The sequence below is a fragment of the Cyprinus carpio genome, chromosome B19 (assembly GCF_018340385.1).
Source record: "Cyprinus carpio isolate SPL01 chromosome B19, ASM1834038v1, whole genome shotgun sequence".
Taxonomy (NCBI): Eukaryota; Metazoa; Chordata; class Actinopteri; order Cypriniformes; family Cyprinidae; genus Cyprinus; species Cyprinus carpio.
Genome location: NC_056615.1, coordinates 16,921,786 through 16,949,425, shown reverse-complemented (window position 1 = coordinate 16,949,425; position 27,640 = coordinate 16,921,786). Strand labels below are relative to the sequence as shown.

At 37.9% G+C, this 27,640-nt stretch overlaps 1 protein-coding gene across 4 annotated transcripts in view; it reads left to right on the top strand.

Moving 5' to 3' along the window:
* Positions 1-27,640, top strand: part of LOC109109638 (sterile alpha motif domain-containing protein 12-like) — a 78,544-nt gene that overhangs the window by 30,544 nt on the left and 20,360 nt on the right. The window contains exon 5 of one of the 4 annotated variants that reach the window (XM_042744975.1): positions 15,037-15,737. The exons of 1 other annotated variant lie outside the window; for it this stretch is intronic. In XM_042744975.1, coding sequence (XP_042600909.1) covers positions 15,037-15,065 — 29 coding nt within the window. In that variant the 3' untranslated portion in view covers positions 15,066-15,737. Of the gene's footprint in view, positions 1-4,905; positions 4,927-15,036; positions 15,738-27,640 lie in introns of those variants that run through there. 2 more of the 4 variants (XM_042744978.1, XM_042744977.1) reach the window with 2 other exon arrangements.

The following is a 27,640-nucleotide window of genomic DNA, read 5'->3' as shown; positions in this document are numbered from 1 at the left end:
ACAACATTTGTTCATTATTTTATATTTCAAATCATGTAAAAATAAAAAATCATTTTCAGCATTGTGACTCTTTTATCACAGAACAGTAACAATCTTTCATAATCATATTAGTTTAAACTCAATAAATTTAAACAACACATTATTCATGCATTTGACTTCTAGGTTTGTATAATAAGATGCTCAAGCAAGCGGCAAAACATTTAAACACAACAATTAGCCTACTTTTCTTGTTAGGATATCGCAAATATTTATAATTAAAATTCCACTAGCAGAAACAGTCGACTCTCGTGCCTTTTGCATGTAAATCTTTATTACAAGCAATTGCACGGTTTATGAACTTTGTTTTTCTGCTTCCATAAAAGTGCATATATTATGTTGCCTCGTTTATCTAAAGGTGCTCTTTTTCTTGTTTTAAACCTAGCCAAAAACCCATGTGTTGCATGTGAAACACAGTAGGCTTTAATTAGTATACATTATTGTGAAATTACTGCATTTCCGTGTCAATCCATGTTCATTTTCTACGGCGAACAATGTGCTGTCACTTTAATTCAGCGCGTGCAGCACAGCAACGCACCGCTCCTGGAACACACTGACGGACCACAAGCGTGTGATCGCTGGAATCCGTTAACATGGGTGCGTAAAAAAATACGCAACTGCAGACGGAGTATGTGTGAAACAGGCGTAAGGTTGTTTGCACCTTGTGCAATGCGGAATTAGTTTACTGTAGGAGTTCTTCCAGTCTCAAGTACCACCTAAATGCAAAGCTAATGCGGAAGATGCCAGGCCAAGCAATGTAGCGCAGGGGAAGAGTCGTCGTCAAACTACTATGTTTGAGTGCAGCACAGCTCTATCAGTACTAACAAGTACATCTTATTGAACATAATTTATTTTCATCACCAATTATTATAGTAGAACAGCTTTCTCAAGCAGTTTGTGATGCATTTTGGAAACAGGAGATGAGACCTGGTCTTATGCGCCACCTGGCTTGAGAAACCCGTTCTCAAAGATTTACTTCAAATGAGCAATTGTAATCAAGATTAATCTAGATTAATTCCAAGATTACAGTGAGATTAATATAGATTAAAAAAATTAATCTATGCCCACCACTAATATATATATATATATATATATATATATTATATATATATATATATATATATATATATGTATATATATATATATATATATATATATATACACTGTACAGGTATCTTTTATAAACACAGTTATTAGTTTCCTTCTCTCCACAACAATTCCTCTGAAGTTAAGGCTATGCGTTTAGGCTATAAAAACGTCAATCCAAAAACACATTAATTTAAGGTGAAACTGATGCCTACCTCAATTGGTACGAATCCAAATGTTTCCATATTCGCAACGTATCTGGAGGCTTTGTACTTCACTTGCATAGACATTATCCTTCACATTGGCTATATCAGCACAGTGAAGCAGTGGTCACGCTGAACGCAACAGATCGTACAACGGAGCAGTGCAACTTTTTGTTTCTTTAACTGTATTTTATTTTGATAATGAACAGGCTGCAATGTCGCAAAATATGTTGTTTCTGTGTGGCGCAAGCATGATATTGTCATACCAACGCTGGTTGGTTATACAGATAGAAGCAAAACATCATTCAAAACTGTAAAGATTTGCAAAATAAAGAAAACTATTTTCTGCTGTCTCATTTTCCTTTCCGTGAACTTTGGATCGTGTCATAATTAACTGAAATTCAGCACATTTTTTCCTCTTGTTTTGTTAATCTGTCAATGATTTAAGTGAAATACATTTTGTGTAGGCCAATATAGGCTATTGCTTTTTATGTAAGACTATAGTTTTATTCAATTTTCTCCATTCACAAGTGCTGCAGGTGCACGTGATCTGCTGAATCCATCTTACACTATCCTCGGATAAACTAATGCATTGCCATTGCGACATACCTATGATGAGTTCACAGCTGAGCACGGCCATTTCATGCGTTGGATCCGTCAGTGTCACATTTGCATATCTGAATTCCTGATTGGTTGACAGCAAATTTCAAATATTATATGGAACGATAAAATAATGTTATTAACCGGTTAATGGCCATTTCAAATTTTCGATTCTGTTTTTTATAGAACTATAAAATTTGATTTTGTTTCTGGTTCTGTTCCTGTCAATTTTCATTCGTTTCCAGTTTTCGTTTTCGTTCCTTGAACCGGTTCAGAGCCCTGTATATAAACATATTTAACATATTAACATAACATTTTTCTTAAATATATACATGCATGTGTGTTTATATATACATAAAAAATATACACAGTACACACACATATATTATGTACACAAAAACTTTCATTTTGGATGCGATTAATCGCGATTAATCGTTGCCCAGCACTAATTTTTAGACATTTAATTATTGTAATTTGTAGTGTAATTGATATGAGACTAATACTGGACTCATCCATAAGAGTCTTAAAGTGCTGCATTTTATTTATGGAAAAAGTAATGACTGGCATAAATTAAGTGCACCACAAAAAAAAGATATCTAGCATGTGTTATGAGGTAGTCTGTATCAGTAATGTTTAATTGGAGTATTTTGCAGATTCTTGGGATGCATTCTGTAGCATTTGCATATTTAGGAGGCAGTGGTAAAGAGATCTCTATTATGAATATTATTGTGAGTTTGTGTGTGTATGAGAGAGAGAGAGAGAGAGAGAGAGAAAGCCAGAGAGAGCACTCTAGGGAGAGAAATGCGCTCAATGGTCCCCTCTCTTGGGGTGTCGGTGGGAAAAGGTGCAGATTGGTATCATTATTTTGCGGCGCTTCGAGGAACTCTTCCTCTTCTCCAGAAGGTCAGATTAATTTCATTTTTTAATTTCCTTCCTAGGCAATCCCAGAAGAGACACTTCCTGAGCCCTGCTTGGGAAGATGTGATTAAGTCTTGTTGAAGAAAATGAGTAAAAGAAATATACTCTCCTATTATTCCTTCTTAAGTTCCTGTCATTCAGTCACATGTTGTTTAATAGAGTCCTCAGCTGAGAATCACATTTAAACAAATCGGAATCGGAATGTCTTAGATAAGTTTGCACATTTGACTGACACGCAAAGGGTTTAACATCATTAGAAAGTGGACTATATACAATTTTTTGCGATAAATGCTTTATGTTTTGAGTCTTCTGAAGTCATAGAATAGATTAGTTTGAGAAACACATGAAATTTTGCTCATTTATAAACAGTGTTGGGCAAGTTACTCTAAAAATGTATTTAAATTACTGATTACTCCTTTTAAAAGTAATCATGTTACTGTTTTGATTACTTTATTTCAAAACTAATTAGTTAAATTACGTTACTTTTTTCTGTGGGTACATCGATGAAATGTACATGAAATCCCAGCATAAACACTCTCGATAAATATTTGTTATTAAAGGGATACTCCATCCCAAAATTAAAATTTTGTCATTATTCACTTACCCCCATGTCGTTCCAAACTTGTAAAAGCTTCGTTCGTCTTCGGAACACAATTTAAGATAACAAGAAAACATGGACGCTTGAGACTGTCCCATAGACTGCCAAATAAATAACAGTGTCAAGGTCCAGGAAAGTATGAAAAGCATCATCAGAATAGTCCATCTGCCATCAGTCATTCAAACGTAACATTATGAAGTGACGAGAATACTTTTTGTACACAGAGAAAACAAAAATAACGATTTTATTCAACAATTCCTTTCCTCTGTGTCTCTCCAAATCAGCTATTATGCTTTTCTGTGTACAAAAAGTATTTTCATTGCTTCATAACGTTACAGTTGAATGACTGATGGCAGATGGACTATTCTGACGATGCTTTTTATACTTTACTGGACCTTGACACTGTTATTTATTTGGCAGTCTATGGGACAGTCTCAAGCCTCCCGATTTTCAGCCAAAATATCTTAAATTGTGTTCCGAAGACGAACAAAGCTATTACGGGTTTGGAATGACAAGGGGAGTAAGTGATTAATGACAAAATTATCATTTTGCGGTGGAGCAACCCTTTAAAGCATCAACATTTACAGAACACTGTTATTTTTAACTAAAGCAAGCATGGGCTGCTGCGTACATGGTTTGGCATGGTAGAAATCCAACAAATAACGCTCAGTTCATCACAATCTCATGAAGCTCTGTTATAACACAATGAATGTATGCATAATGAATCATTCATAATGTCTACAATTCGTGTGTTATAAAGACAGGATTCGTGAGCACGCAAATTTCAGCACTGCACTCCTAACTGGCCATTGCATACCAGAAATCAACACTGCTCAACACCTCAAACACGTGTTACAGCCTAAATAGGAGCTCTGCCTACGTTTGCGGCTGTTTATCTTTTTTTATTTTATATTAGTTCTTGTTGCTTTTGTGCAATAGATGAATTACAGTTTATTTGGTTTAGATATTTTATGTTTAGATATTTTTATTTTGTCTCTAATCCACTGGCACTGGACTCGACAGTGTGTGCTACACCCTTTTTTACAGTTTAGATTATAAAACACTGCATTCTGTCAGCAATGTAACGTGACAGTATTGTATAGAGACCTGTGCTTGTAACTATACTCTAATTACTATTTTGAAAATTATAATGCATTAAATTACTCCGTTACTAAAAAAGTAATCAAATTACTTTACTGTCCAACACTGCTCTCATATGCATATTCAACAGGGATAGTTCACCCAAAAATGAAAGTTCTGTCATCATTTACTCCATGTCATTCTAAATGACTTTCATCCTTATTTGGAACATAAAAGAAGATATTTTGAAGATTGTTTCTACTGTTTTTTCCATATAATTAAATTCAGTGTGGTCCAGAAGGACAATGAATGGCACTGACTTTCACTGTATGGATAAAGAAAGATTACACAATTTTATAAAATATCTTGTTTTGTGTTCTACAGAATAAAGAAATCACAGGAGGGTGAGTAAATGATAACAAAACTTTCATTTTTTGGTGCACTGTCCCTTTAAGAGATATTCTGCAAAGTTAAATTGAATTTGCAATTCTACGTATTTTAAAGAGATACTATACAAAAGAATTATAGTGACACGTTACACTAATGTTAGTGTAAATAACAGTGTTAAGCATTTCTTTAAAGTACAGTTTTCTTTCAAAATCAATTTGAGAGTAATTTTCTTTTTACCCTCAGGGACGACCAATTCAAACCAATTCTCAACTATTCATACAAACAAAAGCATTCACAAAGAAATGCATCGTGACAAATGTTTATCTATTGATGAGTGAAAGACATCCCACTCCCAATAGGGCCCTTTTGTTTGTTAAACAGGCATGAAGAGTCACTTTAGGGTCTTATTTGATTCTATAATCTGCCATAAAAGACAAAAAGCAGATATTTTGCTTGGATTTTTAATCACTACTGTCAGTAGCAGTACAGGGCTTAGAAAGTTCAGAGTACTGATTTTTTTCCCTTCAATTGGCCATCATTGCTCATTAAAATGCGATTTCCAAGCAAAACCGTCTTTATTGAAGCTGAACATCTTTTGATTTTTTTTTTTATCTCATGATGATCTCATTATTTTTTTTTACTGTTTTCACCAACTTCCACCCACCGCTGACTAAAATACCCTTGACATGAGAAATCGAGAGCTCCCTACTTACATATCCACTTTAGTTTTCGTGTTCTGTATCAGAACTACAAGGCTAATCTTAGCTGTGCCATTTTGCTTTGCTCTTCACCGCATCTTGTTGCGTCGCACTTTGTGGGCTGTGAATACCAAGGTCACAGAGATGCCTGTTGCAGCACGATATTCCTCCAAAAAAAAAAGAGAGAGGAAACTGCGAAGTGTGTGTGTGTGTATGTGTGTGTGTGTGTGTGTGTGTATATGCATGTTTGTGTTTCAAGGACAGAGGAAGAAGAACCGCTTAAGCATATGGTGTATGCTATTAATGACAAAAAGGTTGAGACTCCTAGATATAGAAAATGTGAAATGTGAAAATGTACACATATATACATATATATAGATGACAGTATGCAGACAGCTTTGTCCCTGAGCAGTGCTTGTGGAAAAATTTTTTTAAGTGTGTGTGTGTATAGTGCATATATATATATATATATATATATATATATATATATATATATATATATATATATATATATATATATATATATATATATATATATATACAGCTTAAGTTGTTCATTATTTTACCAAATTAAGAGGAAGCATACAAAATGCTTGTTATAGTACTGGCCTGAATACGAAAAATTATTTTGCCTAAATATCATATTGTTTTCATTTAGTACTGCCCTTCAGAAGCTTCAGAAGATACTTATGTGTTTCCCAGAAGACAAAATAAGTTAAATTTATCTTGATCTTCAAATTCAAAAAGGTTTCTCAAAATATCTGAAAAAATTACTTTGAATAACTGATACATGATCTGCTGAGCTGTAACAATGGTCCACACCATACAGATAAATCTGTGCAAATGGGATCATTTGCCCTGAGGTCTGTCAGGTGCAGTCATCCGGTCAATACAGAGGAACAGCGTAGCATTGGCTGGATTAGAAATCAGAAATGAACTGGCTGGAGGTTTGAGTTTCACAGCGTGGAGCCTCGTACATCAGTTTCCAGAGAGCAGCAGTGCCATTAAAAACGCATCGGCCCGGTTCCACTCTGTCTGCACCCCCACCACCCCCCCCCCCATCTGCAGTGCAAAACCACCGAGCTCTCCGGCCGCCTGACGCCAAGATGCTCTCACAGATACACTCACACTTGTACATACACATAAACATGCACTGCCTTGTGTGCATATACACACTGGTAGTTGCCATGCAGTCAGCTTCCCAGCAATAGGCCGTGGACCTCGCCAGCAGGATCAATACTGTGGGCATTAAAGCCAAGGAAGCCAGTCCAAACCCTGCCCTGCTCCACCGAGGGCCGTTAATGAGATATATATATATTTCATTGCTATTTATCATTCAGGCCAGGTCAGGCTCTGTAATGCTGTGCTTTTCATAGTGCTTTTGGTGTCACTGTGTCTGTGCTGCATGTGAAAGATCAGGATTTTTGCACATCTACAAAACAACCTACATTCACTCCAAGCACTTACAGTATGTGAGCAGTCTGGTTTTGTCATGTCACGTCACTTGCAGTGTGGACAGGGTGTAAAACTTATCAGATTTCATTGGTAAAAGGCTTAGTAATTCATTAAGTCATATTTATTTTTTAATAACCGAGAAGCCAATACTGACAGGCCACTTTTGGCATATTCAAATTTGTGTTCCATCTAGCATCAAAAATTTGCAATAACATCCAATCTCTGTAAATTTGACAGTTAAAACTGTTTAATATAAAATTGGCAAATTCCTAATACAAGATATCAAATTTGTATGAGAAGAGCACCATGCTTGACTTTTGCAGATGAGTTATAGTTGAATTTATATTCTTGAATGTCAACTTAAAAGTTGAAACACTGGAAGCATGTAATAATTTTATGAAGGCAGGTTTACATGTTTAAATTAACTTTGGCTGCATTGTTGTGGGAAATGAAAAGGGTCTTTTAAAAGCGTTTTTGATGAATGAGCTGGTAAGAGTGCGAGGCTGGTCTATCACATGGCTGTGATTGCAGGTTACCTCACCTTTTTTTTTTTTTTAAATGACTCTTACCTGTCCATTTTATTCCCTGGCTTCAGCCCCAGCACTTTCTAACAGTGGCCCTTGAGCTCTGTAATTTGAGACTCCCTGCAGTAGAATATTACACCCTTATGAACAGAAACTGTATAGTGGTGAAACTATGGTACGGTGATAACATCAGATGGTAATACTATGGTGTTTCGGTACTTAATGATTACCATATTTATTTTACCATTGTATTTACATATTCAAGGTACTTTAAATAATACTATGAAATATGCCCAAAACTATGGTAGAATCATGGTATCTTTTTTATTAGTGCAGGCATTTGAAGAGGTTTATTCTAAAGAATAGTGAGTGGGTTTAGCTGACTGGGTTTAGCTGACTGTCACCATAAAATGACTCTGTTTACATCTAAAAAAAAAATTCAAGCTTGTTATTTTAACCTTGGATGTGCGTTATTCCCATTAATATAATTATTATTGTAATTATTATTTTTATTAGTTTTTTTTTATTATTATATTAATTCCTTTTCCCAGGATCTTCAGTGATTATTTATAATTCTGTAATGCAATCATTTTTATTATATAATATTGTTAGACAGTAGTTTTTAAAATTAGAAACAATATTTCTAAATGATTTATTAAATAATTTGTTTTCCACATAATGCAAATAAGAGAATGATATTATAATAATAAATGTGCATGATTGTCATTATAATTGTACTCATCCAAGTAGACTTAATTCTGTTTATTCAGTATTTATTTTGCAGTGAAATATGTCTGAATGACTTTCAGCCATTTAGCATTGTCAGATCACTCAAAACAGATGTTTATAACAGGGCAGACACCATCCTTTCTGGAGAGAAGATGCATAAAATGTTTTTCCTGTGCTTGTCTGAGGTTTGTGCAGAAGGTCTGCAATATGAAGCTTTTCAGAGGCAGGTGTTCAGGTTTACTTTCTTGAGTTGGCAGACTCAGCTTTGCTTTTCCTCTCATCTTATTCAGATTCTCATTTGAAGTGGTCTTGTGAGTACATGTGAAAGAATATCACACAATATACCAGAGGAACTGTTCTGTACATGTAATGTCCATGGAACGGTGACCTCTCAAAACGCCATAAACATCTGTTTGAGTTCACTGGATAAATGACCTTAATTATGCTATATTTTCCCTCCATATTCTACAGCGTTTTTGGACAAATAGAGCTAATTTTTCCCTCTCAGTCAACCCAGGGGCTCCACCTCTTGTTTTTCAATGAGTCTGAGCCTTTCACTGGACTATTGAACATGCTCTCCCTGCTGTGCCATCGCACACACATCCTCTCTCTTTTCTAACCTCATCCATTCCTTCTCTAAAGAATTGCTGTTACATTCTCCAGCACTGATCAACAATCCATCATTAGCTATAATTGCTGCCATTACACATTTAATTGCCTGCCAAAATGTCCCTTTCCTCCCTCTCTGGGTGAGCATGATGAGAAGTGATTATTGTCTACAGTCTTCTGCTCAGGAAAAGTTTGCACTTTTCTTCCTTTAATTAAAAGTGTTAATTTGTTATAAGAAACAAGGCGTGCACATACTTTGATTGAAAGTGTTAGTTTGTTTTTTTTGTGGAGTCTTCTCCTGATAACCCCGAAAATAACCAGTTTTTGATTGTACAGATAAGAGCAATACACCAATCAAATCTGTAAAGGGTCTACTTTTATTTGTATACACACATAATAACAACAAAACTTTGTCCATTTACAAAATATAGAAAACAAACAGGGTGCGCTGTCTGCTGCCTTGGTTCTGCATGATCTTCATTTAGAAACACGTCATTAACTGTAGCTCAGCAAATGCTGTGAAAGACATGAGAGAGATATCTATAGAAAGCTTGACACTGAGCAAGTTTTATCGAAAACAAATATTCTGTGATAAAGTAATCCATATGAAAACAACGCAATGTCCAGTCTTTCATGTCTCCCTTCATTATATCTAATGCGACCACGCCCACGTGCTGAGCGTGCTATAGATATTATAATGGTCCACGTGAAGCTCCCGGCGTGTAAACGCCCTCTTTACAGCAAAGAGAGCAGCGAGACTGTACGTCGAGATCATAAACAAGAGTAAGTCTTTATTTTATTAATCTACTTGTAATTGTTTTCACATAACTTGTACACATTTTACTAGTTAGACTTTTCCCAAACTATAAACCCTGACTAAATGTATAAGCATGTGAAACATTATGAAGTTTTATTCACAGCATCTAAATGTTTCACGATGCCAGGATGTTGTTGTTTTTTTATGTTCTATAACACAGACAGCAATACGATATAAAAATAATATGAGTTATAATGTTGCTAGTCTAAAGTCAGTAAAAATGATTAGACAAAACTTTACTGTGATGGGCTATTCTCTGTTCTCTATATGTTTATAACTAGTTTTTGGATTGTATAGGCCTACACTAATACAATATACACTATACCATTCGAAAAGCTTGGAGTCAGTATATATAGAAATTAAAACTTTTATTTAGCACACAAGTGATGATAAATACAGTAATCATGTTACAAACGATGCTGTTCTTCTGAACTTTCTATTCATCAAAAACTTAAATTATTCTCAGCTCTTTTCAACATTACTATTACTAATAATAATAATAAATGTATTTTGAGTAGCAAATCAGAATATTAGAATGATCTCTTAAGGATTGTGTGACTGGAGTAATGATACTAAAAATTCAGCTTTGAAAGTCAGCTTTGATTTTTCCTAATAAACTGTTTAACTGCACTCGCAAGTGAATCTCAAGTTATTTTGTGGGATAATTAAATATATTCTAAATAAACTACAAACATAAAAATATATACATTTATTTTGTCCTCACATTCTTTCTTGTAACTCTTCCCTATCAGTCACACACCTGGCTGAAAGGCTCATTATGCAGCTCATTATGCAGGCCTTTGTCTTATCAGGTGTGAATTACACTAATATTCATGGTCAGTCACGTCTACTTGCATATGCCCTTTCGAAACAAAAAGTGACTTCGAAAATTTAAATCAATCTGTTGTTTTCTGTGAGCGAGTAAACAAGATGATTTTCACATCATTTTGAAGCAAAAATTCTAGGCTACAAGATCCAAGTTTGACAGTCTTGTGGTCAAATGTTCTGTATGTGTTTTATGACCTTGTAACAATAAAAAACTCCATAATCACGGGAAGAAGGACCCGGGAACCGGCGAACACTCAAATAAAACTTTAATAACCAAATAAACATAAAATAGCGTGACAGCCCCTCACGGGTGACTGCCGCGCACAAACAAAAACCAAACCCAAAATAAAGCCCAGGCCTGGTCCTCTCTCGTCCTTCACTGTCGTCGCTCCTCTTTTGTATCCTTTCGATCTCCTCCGTGGGACTCGAGACCGGTGAGTGGAGTTGGTGTCGCTCATTTCCCAATCACTCCACCGGCCTCGCTCCGTTCCCACGACTCTCGGCCCCGCCCCACTAGTCACATACCCCCATCGCCCCTCGCAGGCCGGGGGGTACTCCCGAGACTGCGCTCTACTCCCCCCACTCCCTCCAGGGGGGGGACCACTCACGGTGACCTGCGGGAACCCGGGGGTAAGGACAGACGAGGCGAGAGAAAAGGAGATGGAAGGATGAGGTGAGACGGGGGTGAGAGATGGGAGAGGGGAGAGAGGAGAAAAATTAAGTTCCGGTTCCCCGACACGCTGCCGCTCGGCCCTCCACCAGCTGGGTGTACTCTTCCGCGGTGCCTGGCGGCAGCACTGGATGGCCCTCGGTGGACGGCACGACGGCTCCTCTGCTTTCGGGCAGTCGGCAGGAGTCCCCCGTTCCCTGCTCCTCCCCATTCCGGCAGATGGCAGCAGGCTCCGGCCACCTGGCGAACGGCGGCGACTCCTCCACTCCCTCACGGACAGCAGCCATCCCTCCACATCGCAGGCAGCCGGCAGCGAGTTCGTCCGTCCCCGGCAACTCACTCCAGCCCACAACCTCGAGCGTCCACGGCGCCAGACTGCTACGCCCTGCTCGATGGCAACGCGGATTCACCCCAGCGCCAAGGGATCTTCGGCAGCGCGTCCCTCCGTCCTCCTGGGTTTCGGCGCCAGTGTAACAATAAAAAACTCCATAATCATGGGAAGAAGGACTCGGGAACCGGCGAACACTAAAATAAAACTTTAATAACCAAATAAACATAAAATAGCGTGACAGCCCCTCACGAGCGACTGCCGCGCACAAACAAAAACCAAACCCAAAATAAAGCCCAGGCCTGGTCCTCTCTCGTCCTTCACTGTCGTCGCTCCTCTTTTGTATCCTTCCGATCTCCTCCGTGGGACTCGAAACCGGTGAGTGGAGCAGGTGTCGCTTATTACCCAATCACTCCACCGCCCCACTCGTCACAGACCTTATTTCAGTGACTTCAAAATTTTAGTTTTTCACTAACCACGTATAAACGTTGTTTTCTCAAAAACACAATTGTGATCATACATGCTATTTACATATTATTGTAGCCCAGTTTGTACTGAATGCAATATTTTCAGACTTCAGCCATGTATATGTTTATAAGCAACTGAAAAAATCACAAAAGTCAGGGCACTAAACAGACTTTAGCTGTTGTGGGGCAGACACGGTATTACTCACCTATCGAGAAGAAACGAAGCAACCTTGGCGTCCGATCACAGGCCTTCCACTCCTTGAGTTCTCTCCAGTGCTGGAAAGCTGATCCAATATTTACACGGGTCCTACTTCTTGCCTTATAGCCTTAAGCCTTCTTTTGTTCCACAGATGGTTTCCTCTTTTGTTTTTTATCCGCCATCTCTATCTTTCTGTCATTCGGCTTAGCAAATGTGCATCTTATTCACTGAACTCTCTCTCATCCACATCATGAGCAGACACACCCCTTACTACTGATTGGCTACAAGCTGATTGGCGAAGCAGTTCAAAGAATCAGTCTTTTTAAACCCCTCCTTTCCATGAGCCCTCAGCTGTGATTTGTCTGATAGTGCGGATGGCGTAGAAAAGATGTCGATATCGATTGTACCTTACCAATTCGAGCAGGAGTCTGATGATGAAATGGTTGAACTGGCTGATCGACAAGAGACTTATTTCCTTATTGGCAGGGCTGCACGATTAATCGCATGCATTTGTCATGCGTGTCTCATCAGTAAAGCCGGTTCCGTGATTAGCGGTAAATGTCTGTCACCTGTTTTCAAATGCACCGGGAGTTCATACACAGAGCCGTAGTTCACTGACAAGCTACGCAATATCGTGTTCATAATCGAATGCGATTAATCTCAATTATGACGGATATTTACCACTTATCACGGAACCAGCTTTACTGATGAGACACGCATGACAAATGCATGCGATTAATCGTGCAGCCCTACTTATTGGTTTTGCTTATTTCACGACTGGAGCAGGACATTTCTCAGTGGTAAGTGTCAAGTGTTAACAAGTTTGTGGTAATTATAAGATGTAGGATACAGCGTTTTACCGACATGATGTTAACCACATGGAAATTTTACTGTTTGTGGGTGGGCAAGTTGGAAATGTAGAATGTGGGCAGACATTAGGCAAATTGTGTTACTTCGTGACATAGATCCATAACAGAATAAGATTCGAATTCCTGACAACTCGTTTAGGCGATTGTGGTGACTGTCGACTTCACAACTTTGCAGATGGTTATTTCATATACAGCTACATGACACACTGCATGAAAGGTAATATTCGAAAAGGCATAATAGGGGCACTTTAAACATCTGTAATACAGAAGAATGTATGTTACAACTATACAATACCAGACAAACAATACACAAACCAATACAAACAAGGTGATAGTGCAAAGTTAAGCCTTATCTGCAATACAGTCAGTGAATAAATGGTATGCTGTTTAACAATACAATAAATAATGCATAAATAAGAGCAACCATTACAGTCTTCAGAATTTCTCTGTTTGTGTTCCACAGAAATAAGCAAGCCTTATGGGTTTGCAAATGAGAATAAATAATGACAGAAATATTACACTTCATGGCCCAAGTCCCTAGAAACCATATAGCAACAACTTGGCAACCACTTACAACATTCTAGAATTGTGGCTGGGATTTTTATTTCCTTCATTCAGTTCCTGTTTCCTTTTCTCTACTACCTCTCTATGAATAATGTCGCAGCTGTGATCTAATTGTTGTGAGTTTGCTCTTGCATCAGCTCACAATATATCAGAATCTCACTGACTCATGGAGAGCAAATTGGCTTAAATCAGTTTGAGCCTTGATAAAAATCGGTTTATAAATATTTACAGACAAGGACTGCCTGAAGGGTGGGTACCAATGAGACTTATTTGTAAGTAGCTGATACACTGCACTGTAGTTCCTTGTGTGAGAATGTCAAGCTGTTTGTGCCCCGTCTATATATCTGTGAGCAAGTATGTGTGAGTGTAAGTTTCAGAGTAGCTGCAGGCTTAGTTTTGCCCCCTATTAAAGATTTACACTCTTCACAGGGGTAGTTATTAAGCCCATGGGCCCCTTTATGACACTTACTTTCAGTTTGATGGAAACATTGTGAGGAGATTAAAGCCACTTCATTGAAAGGCCTTTTTGCTATTCTGCTTGATTGATCTTCAGCAGGCCTTTGATACACAGAGTTAAATGTGTCTCTCGGTCTCCTTGGCATCTTTAAGGAATGGCCCAACCAAAAAAATAAATAAATAAATAAAATTGTGTCATCATTTACTCCTTTTGAGTTGGATATTTCCAATAAAAAATCCAATACATCTGTCATCTTAGTTTCAATCTATATTTCATCCTATGTGTCTGTTCATCTATCTATCTATCTGTCTATCTATCTATCTATCTATCTATCTGTCTGTCTGTCTGTCTGTCTGTCTGTCTGTCTGTCGTTCTATCTATCGTTCTATCTATCATTCTATCTATCAAGCTGTTGGTCTGTCAATCAATTGTTCTATCATTTTATGGTTCTATCCATCTAACTATCTATCTATGTATCTATCTGTCTGTCTGTCTGTCTGTCTGATGTTCTGTCTATTAATCAAGCTATTAATCTATCTATCGTTCTAGCATTTCATTGTTCAATAGCATTCTATCTGTCGTTCTATCATTCTGTCTGTTTTTATAGTTCTAAAGATCTATGTATGAAGTACTTCACAGAATTTTCATTCAAAACTATCCAAACATGCTTAAAACAAGAACATTTCACTTAAGTATTAAAATTATGTAATCTTGTTTTGAAAGAATATATCTTGCAGTATGTTTTTTGTCCTTGCTCATTTTTAGCTAAAGAAAATACAACAAAGTACTAAAATACTTAAGACATTTTTATGCAGTGCACACTCCCTACATTCTTCCTCTCACTCCGTCTTGTTGTCATCCCGTTATGTAATTACCCATCTTAATTGCTCACCTCCCTCTCATCCTAATAGCTTTCCTGATAACGGAAAACCAGTCATAACCGGCCGAGTATAGGCACAGAAGAAACAAGTGCTGTGCATCCTCTTTCCACCTCAGATGTTTCCACATTGAGTGATCTGTCCAAAACGTGCGTGGGCTCACCATGGCAAGAGATGCTCATATTTTATGAGCCCTGTTAGCGTTGAGATGTTACATTTTGGCTGAGAGCGAGATGATGAGAACCAGAAGGAGCGATGCTGCCGTCACCTGTTCTGACAGAGGCCAGACGGAGGAACACAGATGGTGCCTCGTTTTAGCCAATGGTGTTCCAATAAACCCATGATGGATGGATCATTATCCCACCCCCGGTTGTGGGCAATATATTACCCCAGTTGTTTTGACTGTTTCTCAGTATAAGCACGTGTTTTGATTGTGATTGATGATTGGTATGTGATCGATATGTGATGACTGATGATTGATATGTGATGTAATTAGTTGTAGTATTTAGAGCAGTTTTTTTATGTTGGTGGTCACTTTAGCTATGTTCAAACAACTTAATGTAAGGTTGCAACTCCTGTTTAGCACCCTACATACATAATAGTAAGTGAAAACTTAGTGAAAAGTCAAAAAAGATGTCAATCCACTCCAGTCTGCAATTATATGTGCAGGACAAATTAGGAATTATACCTAATAAATATGTTTGAAAGACCAAATACTGACTGTGTGAATATAACCTTGGTTAATCTCAGCTTTCAAATAATTGTGTACCTGAAAACCTACATTGAAGTTTGTCTAGAGAACACCATGTACAGCTGCCCCCAGATCTGTTGCTGTGAAATCGAACACAATAAGAAGGTTATCTCAAATTTACTGCTTAATATATTGCAGACGGCAGCATATCTAGCAGTGCCTGGCAGAAAAATATTGTATTGTTTAAAAAAAAAAACCCAGCTTAGGTGCTGGTCATCACATAAGTAATGGTGTGTTAGTTACGGTTTGATGCCAGGCTTATTTGATGCTTATAAACAACCTCTGTGCTTAACTTAGTATTCTCTGTTTGCACATTGCGTGCCGCACAAAGATTTGGACGTCTTTACGATTTATGTCTCTGGCTATCTCTGTTACAACTTCCTCTGTGCATGCTGAGTGTAAATTTATGCTTCTTTTCAATGGCGTGCACCTGCGTTATAAAAACTAATCCTGGAAGGATGTTGTGGAATCACTGGAACGCCTCATCGGAAGTGCATTTATTGGGATTTGGTTTAATTAAGGTTATGTTTTATGCCTAGACTAGTCTGGTTCTAAATTAAAACGATCAAACTGCATTTCCAAAGTCTCTCCAAGTGCCAAATCCCTACTTCTGGTTCTTCTGGCAGCTCGCAGGAGGCATAAATGTTCATCATCTCTTTCCACAACCTCCCTGATTTTACAAAGTCTACCTTATTATAATATCTAATAGCATGCTCACCCATGACACGTTTGTTATTAGCCCAATTTTACGCTTAATTATGGCCACCAGTGGTAGTCAGTGTTTTTTTTTTCTTTATTTAATGATGTGGTCTGGACAGGTGGCAAGGACGGTATTTGCATGCGGTGAGGGAGTCACCCGTCCAACCCCGCACGCTGGCGGTTTTTAATTAAGCCATGTGATTAAGGCGAGGCACGCCAAGCGTTTCAGCACCCCGACAAATCAAATCAAACCACCCCCGTCGTGCCTAGCTGCCCTCCCCATTTCTTTTCAGTACAGGTCAGAAATGTATCCTCTGGCCATTAGCAACAAAGCAGATCTAGCAAATCAATTACAGAGAGCAGCGATAAAAGCCCAGTCTCTTTTATTTACACCCTTCGTTCACATAATTACATAGCATGCGTGAATGCCGGGCGAGCATGTGTGTGTGTCACACACTTCAATTTGGAGTGTTCCTCACTTTCTGGTTTATTGTGATAGTCCCTTTTATAGTAATTTGTCACACTCAGGGCAGCGATTCATAACAAAGCTGTCTGGTTATAAAGCAAATGCATAATACGTCCTCCATTCTTTTGAGACTGCAGGCTTCTGAGATGTTCATGCTGCAAGCTTCGGGCCTATTCAACCAAACTCACACCTAAAATTTGTGTAAGGAATTTTAAGCTGCCATGAATATTAATAACAGCAGGGATCCATTAGGAAAGCAGTTGCATTTTATTCTTGACCTTGCCTGAAAATAAAGATGAACATGCATTATAATATATATGCATCCCTGCTTAGTTTGTGCTATCTCATCCTATTAAAGTTTGTTATCACTGGGGTAAAAATACACAATTCTTCAACCAAGGTTCACTGTTCGGTCCTGGTTGTCACATCACAGGTCTGATCCTAAACAGCTCACTGCCTTCACCCCTTTCTTTTTTATTTCTCTTCCTCTTTTATCCTTTTCTTCTCTCTCTCTTTCTCTCTCTCCCCATCCTCCACACTGCCTCCTCTCTCCTCTAAAGTGATAAGCGTTTTCTAACATGAGTGTTGCTCTCATCAGCTCATGATCTCTGATAAGATCCCTGCCGCCGTCACTGTAATATGATTCTTATTCTCTCTCTGTCACTTTTCATTCTTCCTCTCTGTTCATTTCTGAGTTTCTGTCTGCACCTCATGCTGCATTGTGTGTGTACTGCATAGATATGAAAGGCTTATAAAAAAAAGTCTTCTATCCTCATATATACACTAAATGTGGAGCTCATTGGCCGCATGGATTCTGCATATTGAAAACTCCAGCAAAAAATTAATAAAAAAATGTTTTGCCTTGGTACTGCCACCATTGACAAAGCTCTGTATATCCTCAGTATCCTATGTGTTTGTTTATTAGATATTTTGGGTAATTTGATTATGCTCTAAGCCACCAGTGGGAGTATAGTACATTCAATGCTGTTAACACATTTTACCATGAAATCACCATGAAAGAGTCCACAGATTCACAGTCCATGTAGATGTTTACCTCTTTTTTGTAAATTTTTTATTTATTTTTTTGTAACACTGTAGTTTAGGGACCAATTCTCACTATTAACTAGTTGCTTATTACCATGCCTATTATTAATATATTGGCTGTTATTCAGTACATAAAGCACATATTCTGCATGACCATATTCTACATCACTAATCCTACACTTACAGTAACAACTACCTTACTAATTATTAATAAGCAGCAAATTTTAGTTTATTGAGGCAAAAGTCATAGTCAATGGTTTGTTAATAGCCAGAAGTAGACCTTAAAATAAAGGGTGACCGTATATTTTTTTTCCACCACCATTAAAACATTTTTTTGGCATGCATTAAATGCTCAAAAGAGACCATAGAGACTTTTACATTGTTATAAAAATGTATTTCTCTATCTGTTATTTCCCACTATACAAATATATACAGTCAAACTAAAAATTATTCAGACACCAGATATAATTTTTGATTTTTTTTTACTAATGGGTGCAAAAATTCTTCATTCAGTGGACTACCAGTAAAATTGATAAAAAAAAATGTGGGACCAAAAATTATTCAGACACTTGCTTAAGCGTTTTTTCTTAAATTGCTAATGCAAACTCTTTACACCAAACTGAACAAAATTAAACATTGCTTAGAAATTGCTTGACCTAAATTGGTATTATCTAATTGTGTGCTTAAATATAACAACTGACATCTAACAGCTATTCAACCTAATTCATTACATACCTTTCTATCAAATTTATCTGACATTATCAAGATGAATTTGTTCTTGTTCTTGTTGTTTTTGAAGTATATCATGAACATGCACTTGTGCTAGGGTGCAGATTGAGACACACTCAAAAGTATTTGAAGCCAATCATTGTCCTGATAGAAACGTCTGTTGACATAGTTAGGGTGGGACAGAGAGATTCATCGTATCTAAATGTTATCATCCCCCTAATGTCCAATCATTTCATGTTACTGCAGCAACAGACATCCCCCCATTGCCAGCAGAACGTCACATAGATTTGCGGTCTACTTCGTCTTAATTAGCCGAATGCATTTTTACGTAGCCTGCCCCATTTTTCTGCATTTAGGTATGAGAATTGAGAATGGTCAACAAAAGATCCATCCCTAAGCTGGAGCGGACTCATGGCAGGTTACCTTCTTAACGCTGAGCACAGGGCCATTTGTCATCTTCAAAGTCTTATCACGAACTGAGCCAGGACCTGCCATTCTTTGTCTTCATCTCCTGCAATGTTGGTTAGCCACTTGTGTTGTCAGTTTTCTAGCAGCGGGAGATTTGAGAGCACTCCTATATAACGCCTTCATTGAGCTTGAGAGGGACGGATGGGGCTGTGGGAACCAATCCAAACCACCTAGTGAGGTTTAGTGTTGTGTGTCCAGCCATGCTGTTTCCTCTCTTCTCTCAGCATTTGCAGACCTTTTGGAAGAGCCTCTATCTCTAAGAAGCACTCTTACTCTTTTAACTGCTTTCTCGCCTTACCAGATTTGAGTGTTGACTTTATTCCAGCACTTTCTAAACCCTTCCCCCTCACACATTCTGCTGAACTCTTTCCCTTTTAATCCCTTTGCCTAAAATGGGCCTGTGTTTAATGGCGTACTTTCCTCCAGAGTTCTTGTTGAGAAGAGTTAATGGAGAGCATGGCTCTTTTAACTGGAGAAGAAGGGAGGAAGAAAGGAAAAAAGGAGGGAGAAAGGAAGAGAGGCAATGAGAATGTGGAAAAAGAGAGAACGAGAGATAAAGGATTAAGGTAGTTACAGTACAGCCACTCCACCCAGAGCAAGATTATCCTGTCTGCTGCAAACCAGGCACACAACACTCACGTCTTATCTGTGAACACTGTTGTTCTAGAAATTAGAATTTCAAACGTAATAAACACTTCTGTCTCAATTCATCTAACTGTCATAAGCAGAAGCCGTTCCGATGGATGACGTAGGACGACGGCATTGCGTGATTATTGACGAACGTGGAGAGAGAACAAAACGAAATGCCAGTCACAAATTAGAAGCAGAAAACGAGGATTTGTAAAGAAAAATGTGGTAGGATTTCGATATAAACTGCCACTCAAAAGTTTGGGATCAGTAGGATTTTTATTGTTTTTTTAAAGAAGTTTCTTCTGCTCATCAAGGCTGCATTTATTTGATCAAAATACAGAAAAAACAGTAATATTGTGATACCCTACCCTATTTGGTTTGTTTATTTATTTACTTTTATCCTGGAAAAGAAAGAAACTGGCTATATTTCTGTATTAAAGTGTTTAGGACTGCAAGGGCTCTTGTGTGGCCATCAGTGAATGTTATTATGGAGTCTTTTTCCTTCTGTAATTAGGCGACAGCCAGTCAAACAAACCTGGATGGAATGAGTGCCCATGAGCAAAGATGGCAGATTGAGATAAATGAGAATATAAATGGGTAATGTAGACTTTCTTGACCAGCTTCTCTAGATAACTTTTTCTGCTGAACAGTATGGCTTTTCTGTTAAGCTGGTCTTTTCAGCTGCGCTTTTCTCTTTCTGTGTATTATTTTTTTTTAGATATCCTTGTAGTATTCCTTGTTCTCACTCAAGCAAATGAGTATGTGAGCCAGGCTCCCACTTGTGCCTTGGTCTCTCTCTCTCCTTCCCTCTTTGTCTCTTCACCACACAAAATCAGGGAGAGATGTAGTGAAAGACTAGAGGAGGTGACAGGGGCTCTGGGGAAATACAAAGCAATATCCCGACCAGCCGGTTCATCCGCACTGCCCCTCACAATTACAATGCATCTGACAAAAGTATTGGGCCCAGATCCCCTGCCATTTCAGCTGATAGGCCCACCTGTCAGTGGCAGAATTTCACAAAAAAGTAACCCCCAAAAAATTGTATTAGTGCTGCCTTATTGAAAAAGAATGTAGGCAAGAGAACTCACAGGCTAACAATACAGTTTGTGGAGGCTGTCAGTCAGCAGACATAGAGATATAGTGTGTACAGATTTATTGCTGACACAAAATGGAGACAGATTCGAGTTAAAGAGTGCAGCATAGTTCTCCTGCTATATTAATGGATGCTTTATGCAACTTTTCACAGAATTTCAGCTTCATTGCTGTACTTCTTACATTGTTATGTAGATATTTGGTCATGCTGGGTTCACCCAAAATGTGTTAGTTAATATTTTACATTGTTCATCCCAACCCTGTGTTATTTTTATTCTTCTGTGAAACAAAAATGCTAGATATTAGACAATTTATGAGCTGTAATATGGGAATTTTTTTTGTTAAATGTTTTTATTAATATTTTTATTTTTCATTAATTTAGTTATTTATTATTGGGAGTCAACTGTTCTTTTAAGATTTCTATGTATTTTATTTAAGGAAACTGCTCGAACTTGTGTGTTAGTGTGTCAGTTTGTTGTGATTTTTACAGTTCATGGGATTTAAATCTTCATGGACTTAATCCTAAAATGTCAGCAACTTTCTACAACTAAGAGGATCAGATTCTTTACTAGTGCTTCCATTTCCATTATCAGCTGTGTAACGAAACTGACCAATGGAGTCAACTTATTTCCACTGAGCCGCAAATACTGTACAGTGTCCCAGCCAGGTGCAATGCAGTTTCCAGCAAAGCGAAAGTCACCTTGGTTTTCTGTATGTATGCAATATGTAGTTACAGTATGTGGAACCAATTTTGAACCAGTTAATTTTCACTACTATTTCTGAAATCATGAGATTATTTGACATTATTCTACTAATAGCACTAGTTTTTAAATGTGAGAAGAAAACAAATTTGCATATAATTCACATGCAGTCATCTTTATCACCCAACAAAAATCTGAAATTTTCAGCAGGACCACTAAGTAAATGAAAGCAGCTATTCTGATGGCATTCAGTCTGGTTGATTCATGAGCAGGTCGAGAGTACAGGGCAGATCATTCTCTAACAAGAGCTACTCGTCTTTGTACACACCAAATGGAGGCCAAGGTTCACCCATACAGTCCCTGTTCTGAAAGAGGTTTTGACGTAGGACTGCTGATCTGGAGTCAGATTCCCTCAGTGTGGTCCCTGAATTAGAAATACAGGCTTCAGGCAAAGTCTCTCTTGCTTCCTCTCTACAGTTTTACAATGAAGTTTTACACTGCAGCTGCTGCTGGAGGGTCCCCAGAGAGACTGGTGGGGTGGCACAGATGGGTAATGAGTAATTTTAAGGTGGCCAGGCCACTCAATGTGTACATTGCCAGAGATTCAAGATTAAATTTAGTGAGTTTCATGAAGGTGAACTGAAGGTTGTCTCATACCACCTGCTCAGAAACAGCCCAAGAGAGACTAATGGAGAACAAATAGTTATGAAGTTGTTTGTCTTTTGTACTTTTATGTTCCCAAAGCAAAATCTACAATTGTCCAGCTTTCAGGACACAAAACCAAAAAGAAATAAATACATTTGTTTAGGTTGAGCAGCAACACTATTTTGTATTAATGGTAGGGATTCTTTTTAAAACTTTCTAGCCTCTGCAGGAAAGCAAAATCAGGTTAAAATGTGTCTGAAGTGTTTTTTTGTTTTTGTTTTTGCTGCATAAACTTCATTATGCATTGGCTTAAAAATAGAAGTGTGTTCTCTCCAACGCTCTAGTGCTTTGCTGCAAGCAACATTTTCATGTTTGTCAAAACAATAAACACATCCATCTAACCATCTAATCGATGTTGAATCAAATTGTTTCGCTGAAAAGACAAATTTCACAGCTTAATGAAGCATTGTTGACATTTCCTGTAATACTCCATTCAGGCCAAGTTTTTGATTCAAAACCATAAAAATCCCTTCATTGTTGCAATAAAATTTCTCACTTGCTATAAATAATAACTAATATGCATGTGCATCTTAAAGGGGTAGTTATCCTTCTAAGTTAACTTTAAAGTTGCTCCACAGAAGAAAGAAAGTCATACTGGGAGGAAATGATACTGTTTGAGGTCCCCTCGAAAACGAGATGTTACATCTCAAGGGGTTTTCGTCTTCACAATAAATTTGACAAATTTGACTGGTTTAGTCTGATGACTAAATTACTGAGTGAACTGTCCCTTTTATGTCCCTTTTATGAGCACAGATTAGTTAAACATGCAGATTTTTAGTATACACTAACACTCAAAATTTTATAATCAGTATGTATGTTTTTGAAATAAGGCCATTGTGCTCATTAGTCCAGTCTTCGGTGTCACATGATTCTTCAGAAATCATTCTAATATGCTGATTTGGTGCTTAAGAAACATTTTATGTTATCATCAATGTTCAAAACAGTTGTGCTGCTTAACATTTTTATATGAATAGTAGATTCTTTGATTAAAAAGAACAGCATTTATTGAAATATAAATCTTTTGTGACATTAAATGTTTTACTGTCAATTTTAATCAATTTAATGCATTTTTGCTGACTAAAAATATATATAGTGAGAAGATCTGTGTGTGCAATCCGAAGTACGTGAACCCACGTCTCAGAACGCACACAAATATTAAGCTCTCTTTGAAGTATTGTGTTTGAATGGACAAATTCAGACAAAAATTATGTCAAAAAGCCCATCTTGGTAAGTTTCATAGCAGACATAGCCGGCAGAATGTACTGTATCAGTGCACTGGATCATTGCACTCTCTTAAAGTGACAGCACTTTCTTAATATTAATCAAACAGCAACAAGGAAATCAATCAATGCTTTTGATTAAATAGCTTTTGTAACTTTAATAAAGATTTATTTTTAATTTATACAGTAAAATGTGATTTGATTACTTTATTCAATTTCTTTATCTAAAAACTGTTAGACCTCCCTAAAAAACCTGAAAATCACTGTTTATTTTATTTGTTTCTTTACTCTATTGTAATTATTTGTGCTGTTGCTTGTAGTTAGATAGATTATTCTTAATGTCTTTATTTTTATTTGACACTATAGTTTTTCCCTAAACTTAGTACATACCGAACGATACTGAAACCGTGACTCTAAAACCATGATACAAACTGAACCGTGAGTAAGCTGAACCATTCCACCCCTGTTTAGAAGTATGTAACCAGGAACCAAAAGCTTTGTTAAAGTGCCTTAGTATATACACACATGCATAGGCAGAAATCCCGGGGGGTCAGGGGGGACAGGACCCCGCCCTAAAAATATGATTAAAAACCACGCTGTGTATTGTAAATAACAATGTTTTATATTTTAATAATTGTGTAAATAGTAAAACAGCACAAACAGGGCAAAAATGTGTTTTAAGTTTAGAAACATTTTGAGTGTCCCCCTCCTTTGCCTCACAATGCTTTGGTCCAAATGCCTGCTTTCCTCTTTTACATCACCTACACACACACACAAGTCCGGTGAGAGAGTCACTGCGTTTTGAGGGGGTACACCCCTGGTAAAAACCGCATTCTGGGGGCCTAAAATACACTTTATTGGGGTCGCTTCGACCCGCTGACATGAAAAACAACCCGTGGCAACAATGATAAAGTAGCCCAATTCCACGGGAAAACCGCGGATGTGGCAACACTGTGACGGATAGTAATGTCTATAACAGACATGACCGCTGTCGTGGCGTGACCACAACAGCTTGAAGTTGTCTAATTTGGCACGGTCTCCCTGCTGCACTAATAAGCTTTCCTCTGTGTATACATATCCTTACAAGTACAATTTTAGCTGTATTATTTGTGTCCCCTTAAAAATTGCTCTTGAGAAATTCTGTTTATTGTCCCCCCCAACTGTTAGAAGAAATTTACGCCCCTGCACACATGAAAACATCTGCATACAGTAGTCCCCAGTTGGCGTATGTGCGCACGCTTGTCCTCACACCTGTGTGCAGTAACCAAGGTTACAAGGATCAAATGCAGGCACAATCGATCCCTCTTTTTCTCTCCCTCAGATCTGTCTCTCTCGACTGATAAATCCTGTCAGAACAATAAAAAATGCAAGACAGCTGAGCTTTTCATGAAGTCTCACATGAAAGTTATAAGAGGTAATAAATCACTCAGAATTTCATTGAAGCGACGCATGTGCGTTCCAATTTCAGAGAGCCGGGGTGGAGGAACAGTATTGCTGATTTGATCACAGACGAAGAGCGGGGTGAGGCGGTGTGTCGTATCCGTGTATCTTTTCTATCAGCAAGGGCTCGTCGAGGTTTGAAATCTTGATGTTTGGCAATCCTCCTCTGTAGTGGGATATATCCTGCCGTTCCTGAATTTTCTTCTTTTCATGTGCACCAAACTCAGCATGAGAGCTACTAATATCTCCACACCATTAGCAGGGGAATAGAGGAACAAACTGAAGAAGAGCAGTGTTATAATTATGGCTTCAAAAGAGTTCATGCATCTGGAGCTAAAGATTACATGTAAAGATAAAGTGTAGTAGACATTGATTGGTGTCTTTGTCAATATGATGTGTGTCGATGTGCTTTTACGGGAAAGAGTGTGGAAAGGGAGGGCTGAACATGAAGGACTCTTTAGTATTAGCAGGGACACTGCAGCTGCTGTTTGCTTTCTCAGTCTCAGCTTAAATAGTCAAAACAATTAGAGAGATGGAAAAAATGGGAGAGAGAGGAGTCTGAAACCAGCAAGTCCTTTGATCTGACCCCCTGCTCTTGCTTATAGAAACACAATTAAAAGAGGAATATATGAGTGTCATGTGACTGAAACGATTCTGACATGACCTTAATTATAAATGTTTGTACCTCTGGGTTGAAGAGCTCAGAGAGGCAGAGGAGAAGGAGAAAAAGACAAACTGGCCCTGTGCAGTAATATCAAGGAGTAAAAGCATCCCATTAAGGGGGAAAAGATATAGTATTTTCATTTCCAATGATTGTCCGCATTCTTCCACAGAGGTGGAATGAACACCATAATAAAATATGCAAAAGGATCAGAATCATTGTCATGAACATTAACGTCTTATTTTCTGTTGGCTATATGCACAAGAATCAGCAATCACATTTTGAGCATATGAGTCCAAAAACCCTATCCATTTTGAACATACCTTGTACATGATATGCTTCAAAAATATGGCTGGAGGTACAACAGTTTTGTTTTGTTTTGCTTTGCTTTGCTTTGCATTTTGTTGAAAATGTATTCCTCTCCTTCAGTTGCTGCCTGCTACTACTATGGTTCTTACTTTTGGGGCTCTTTGTCCATACAATTAAAATCAATGGGGATGCAAAATAACATTCCACTGAAATAAGAAAGGCATTCAGTTTGGGAACAGCATGAGGGTGAGTAAATGATGGCAGAATCTTTGGGTAAATTATCCTTTTTAACTTAGTGGAATTGGAATCGGAAATAGAGCCATTTAAATCACTCCCTTTAGACTGAATTACCATCATACAAATGATGTACACTGCTGTATGAAGGCATTATACTGATACAGTTTGTATAACCATGTAGCAGAGCTCTGTATAAACCTTTCCCAAAACAAGAAAACTCAACAGGTCCATTGGCATGCTCTCTTTTTGATTTGCAAGCCAACTGCATTTGCTATGCCAAACACCCTCTGTGCCAATCAAAAAGTGCTGTTTATATCTGGGTGTTCATTTTTGAGAACTCTTCCCCTAAAATATGAATAAGGGAGTAAATTCATTGGCACATGACCTTTAAGAGAGAAATCCTTCAGCGAGAGTCAAATGCCATTGACGAGAAGAGAAGGAGACAGAAAAATGCCTCAGTAGGAGCTTTTGAGAGCATTTAATATCTTCACAAAGCTTCTACTGAAAAGACTGAGTGGTGGTCTCTGAGCTAAAGACCCCCAATCAGCCTGTCTCTCTGAGAAAAGGAGGGCCGATTGTGATAATAGCTCCTTGTCTTTTACTCCCCTCTGGAAAGTGTCATCAGTCCTTCACAGAATAACTGTCTAAACCCTCACCTTTCCTCTCCCCTCCCTCTATTCCTTCCCCTCTCCGCCGTCCCTCCCACATGGAGCAATCAAAAATGTGAGATGGATAACAGAGGGGTGGCAGGGTTTTTTTGTGTGGTGATTCCTCAGTGCTGTAATATACAGCAGTATCACAAAGGTTGCCTATCAGTGCCCCCGTTTCGCAGTACATGAGGGGCTGCTTTTTACCTGGTCCCCGTGGAGGGTCCATCAAAGACCATGCGGTCCCTCCGAGAGTCATGCCAGCATTCATATAGACACCCCAGTCATTTCAAATAACATGGCATGGGATGACACACTGTGGAAGCATCTGGGAAGTTTAAAGGGACAGTTCACCAAAAAATTCAAATTCTGTCATTATTTACTCAATCTCATGTCTATCCTAACCCATATTACTTTCTTTCTTTTTGTTTTTCTGTATAAGAAATGTAAAGACAGAAGCTTTCAACTGTTAAAAAGAATGCAAAAGAATAAAACTATCATAAAAGTGATTCATACAAATCATAAACTATATACCAAGTCCTCTGAAACCATATAATAGCAATAATTCATGAGAGATTTGTAGCAATGTCCGATTTGTGAATAGATCATTCTGAATGATTTGCTTCAGAATTTGGCTAAATGATTTGTCTCAAAATTGGTCTGAATGATATGATTTAGAAACAGTCCAAATGATTTGCTTTAAAATTGGTCTGAATAATTTGAATCAGGATTGGTCTGAACAATTTGCTTCAGAATCGGTCTGAATGATTTGCTTCAGAATTGTTTAAATGATTAGCATCATAATCATCCTGAATGGATTTGTTCAGAATCTGAATGA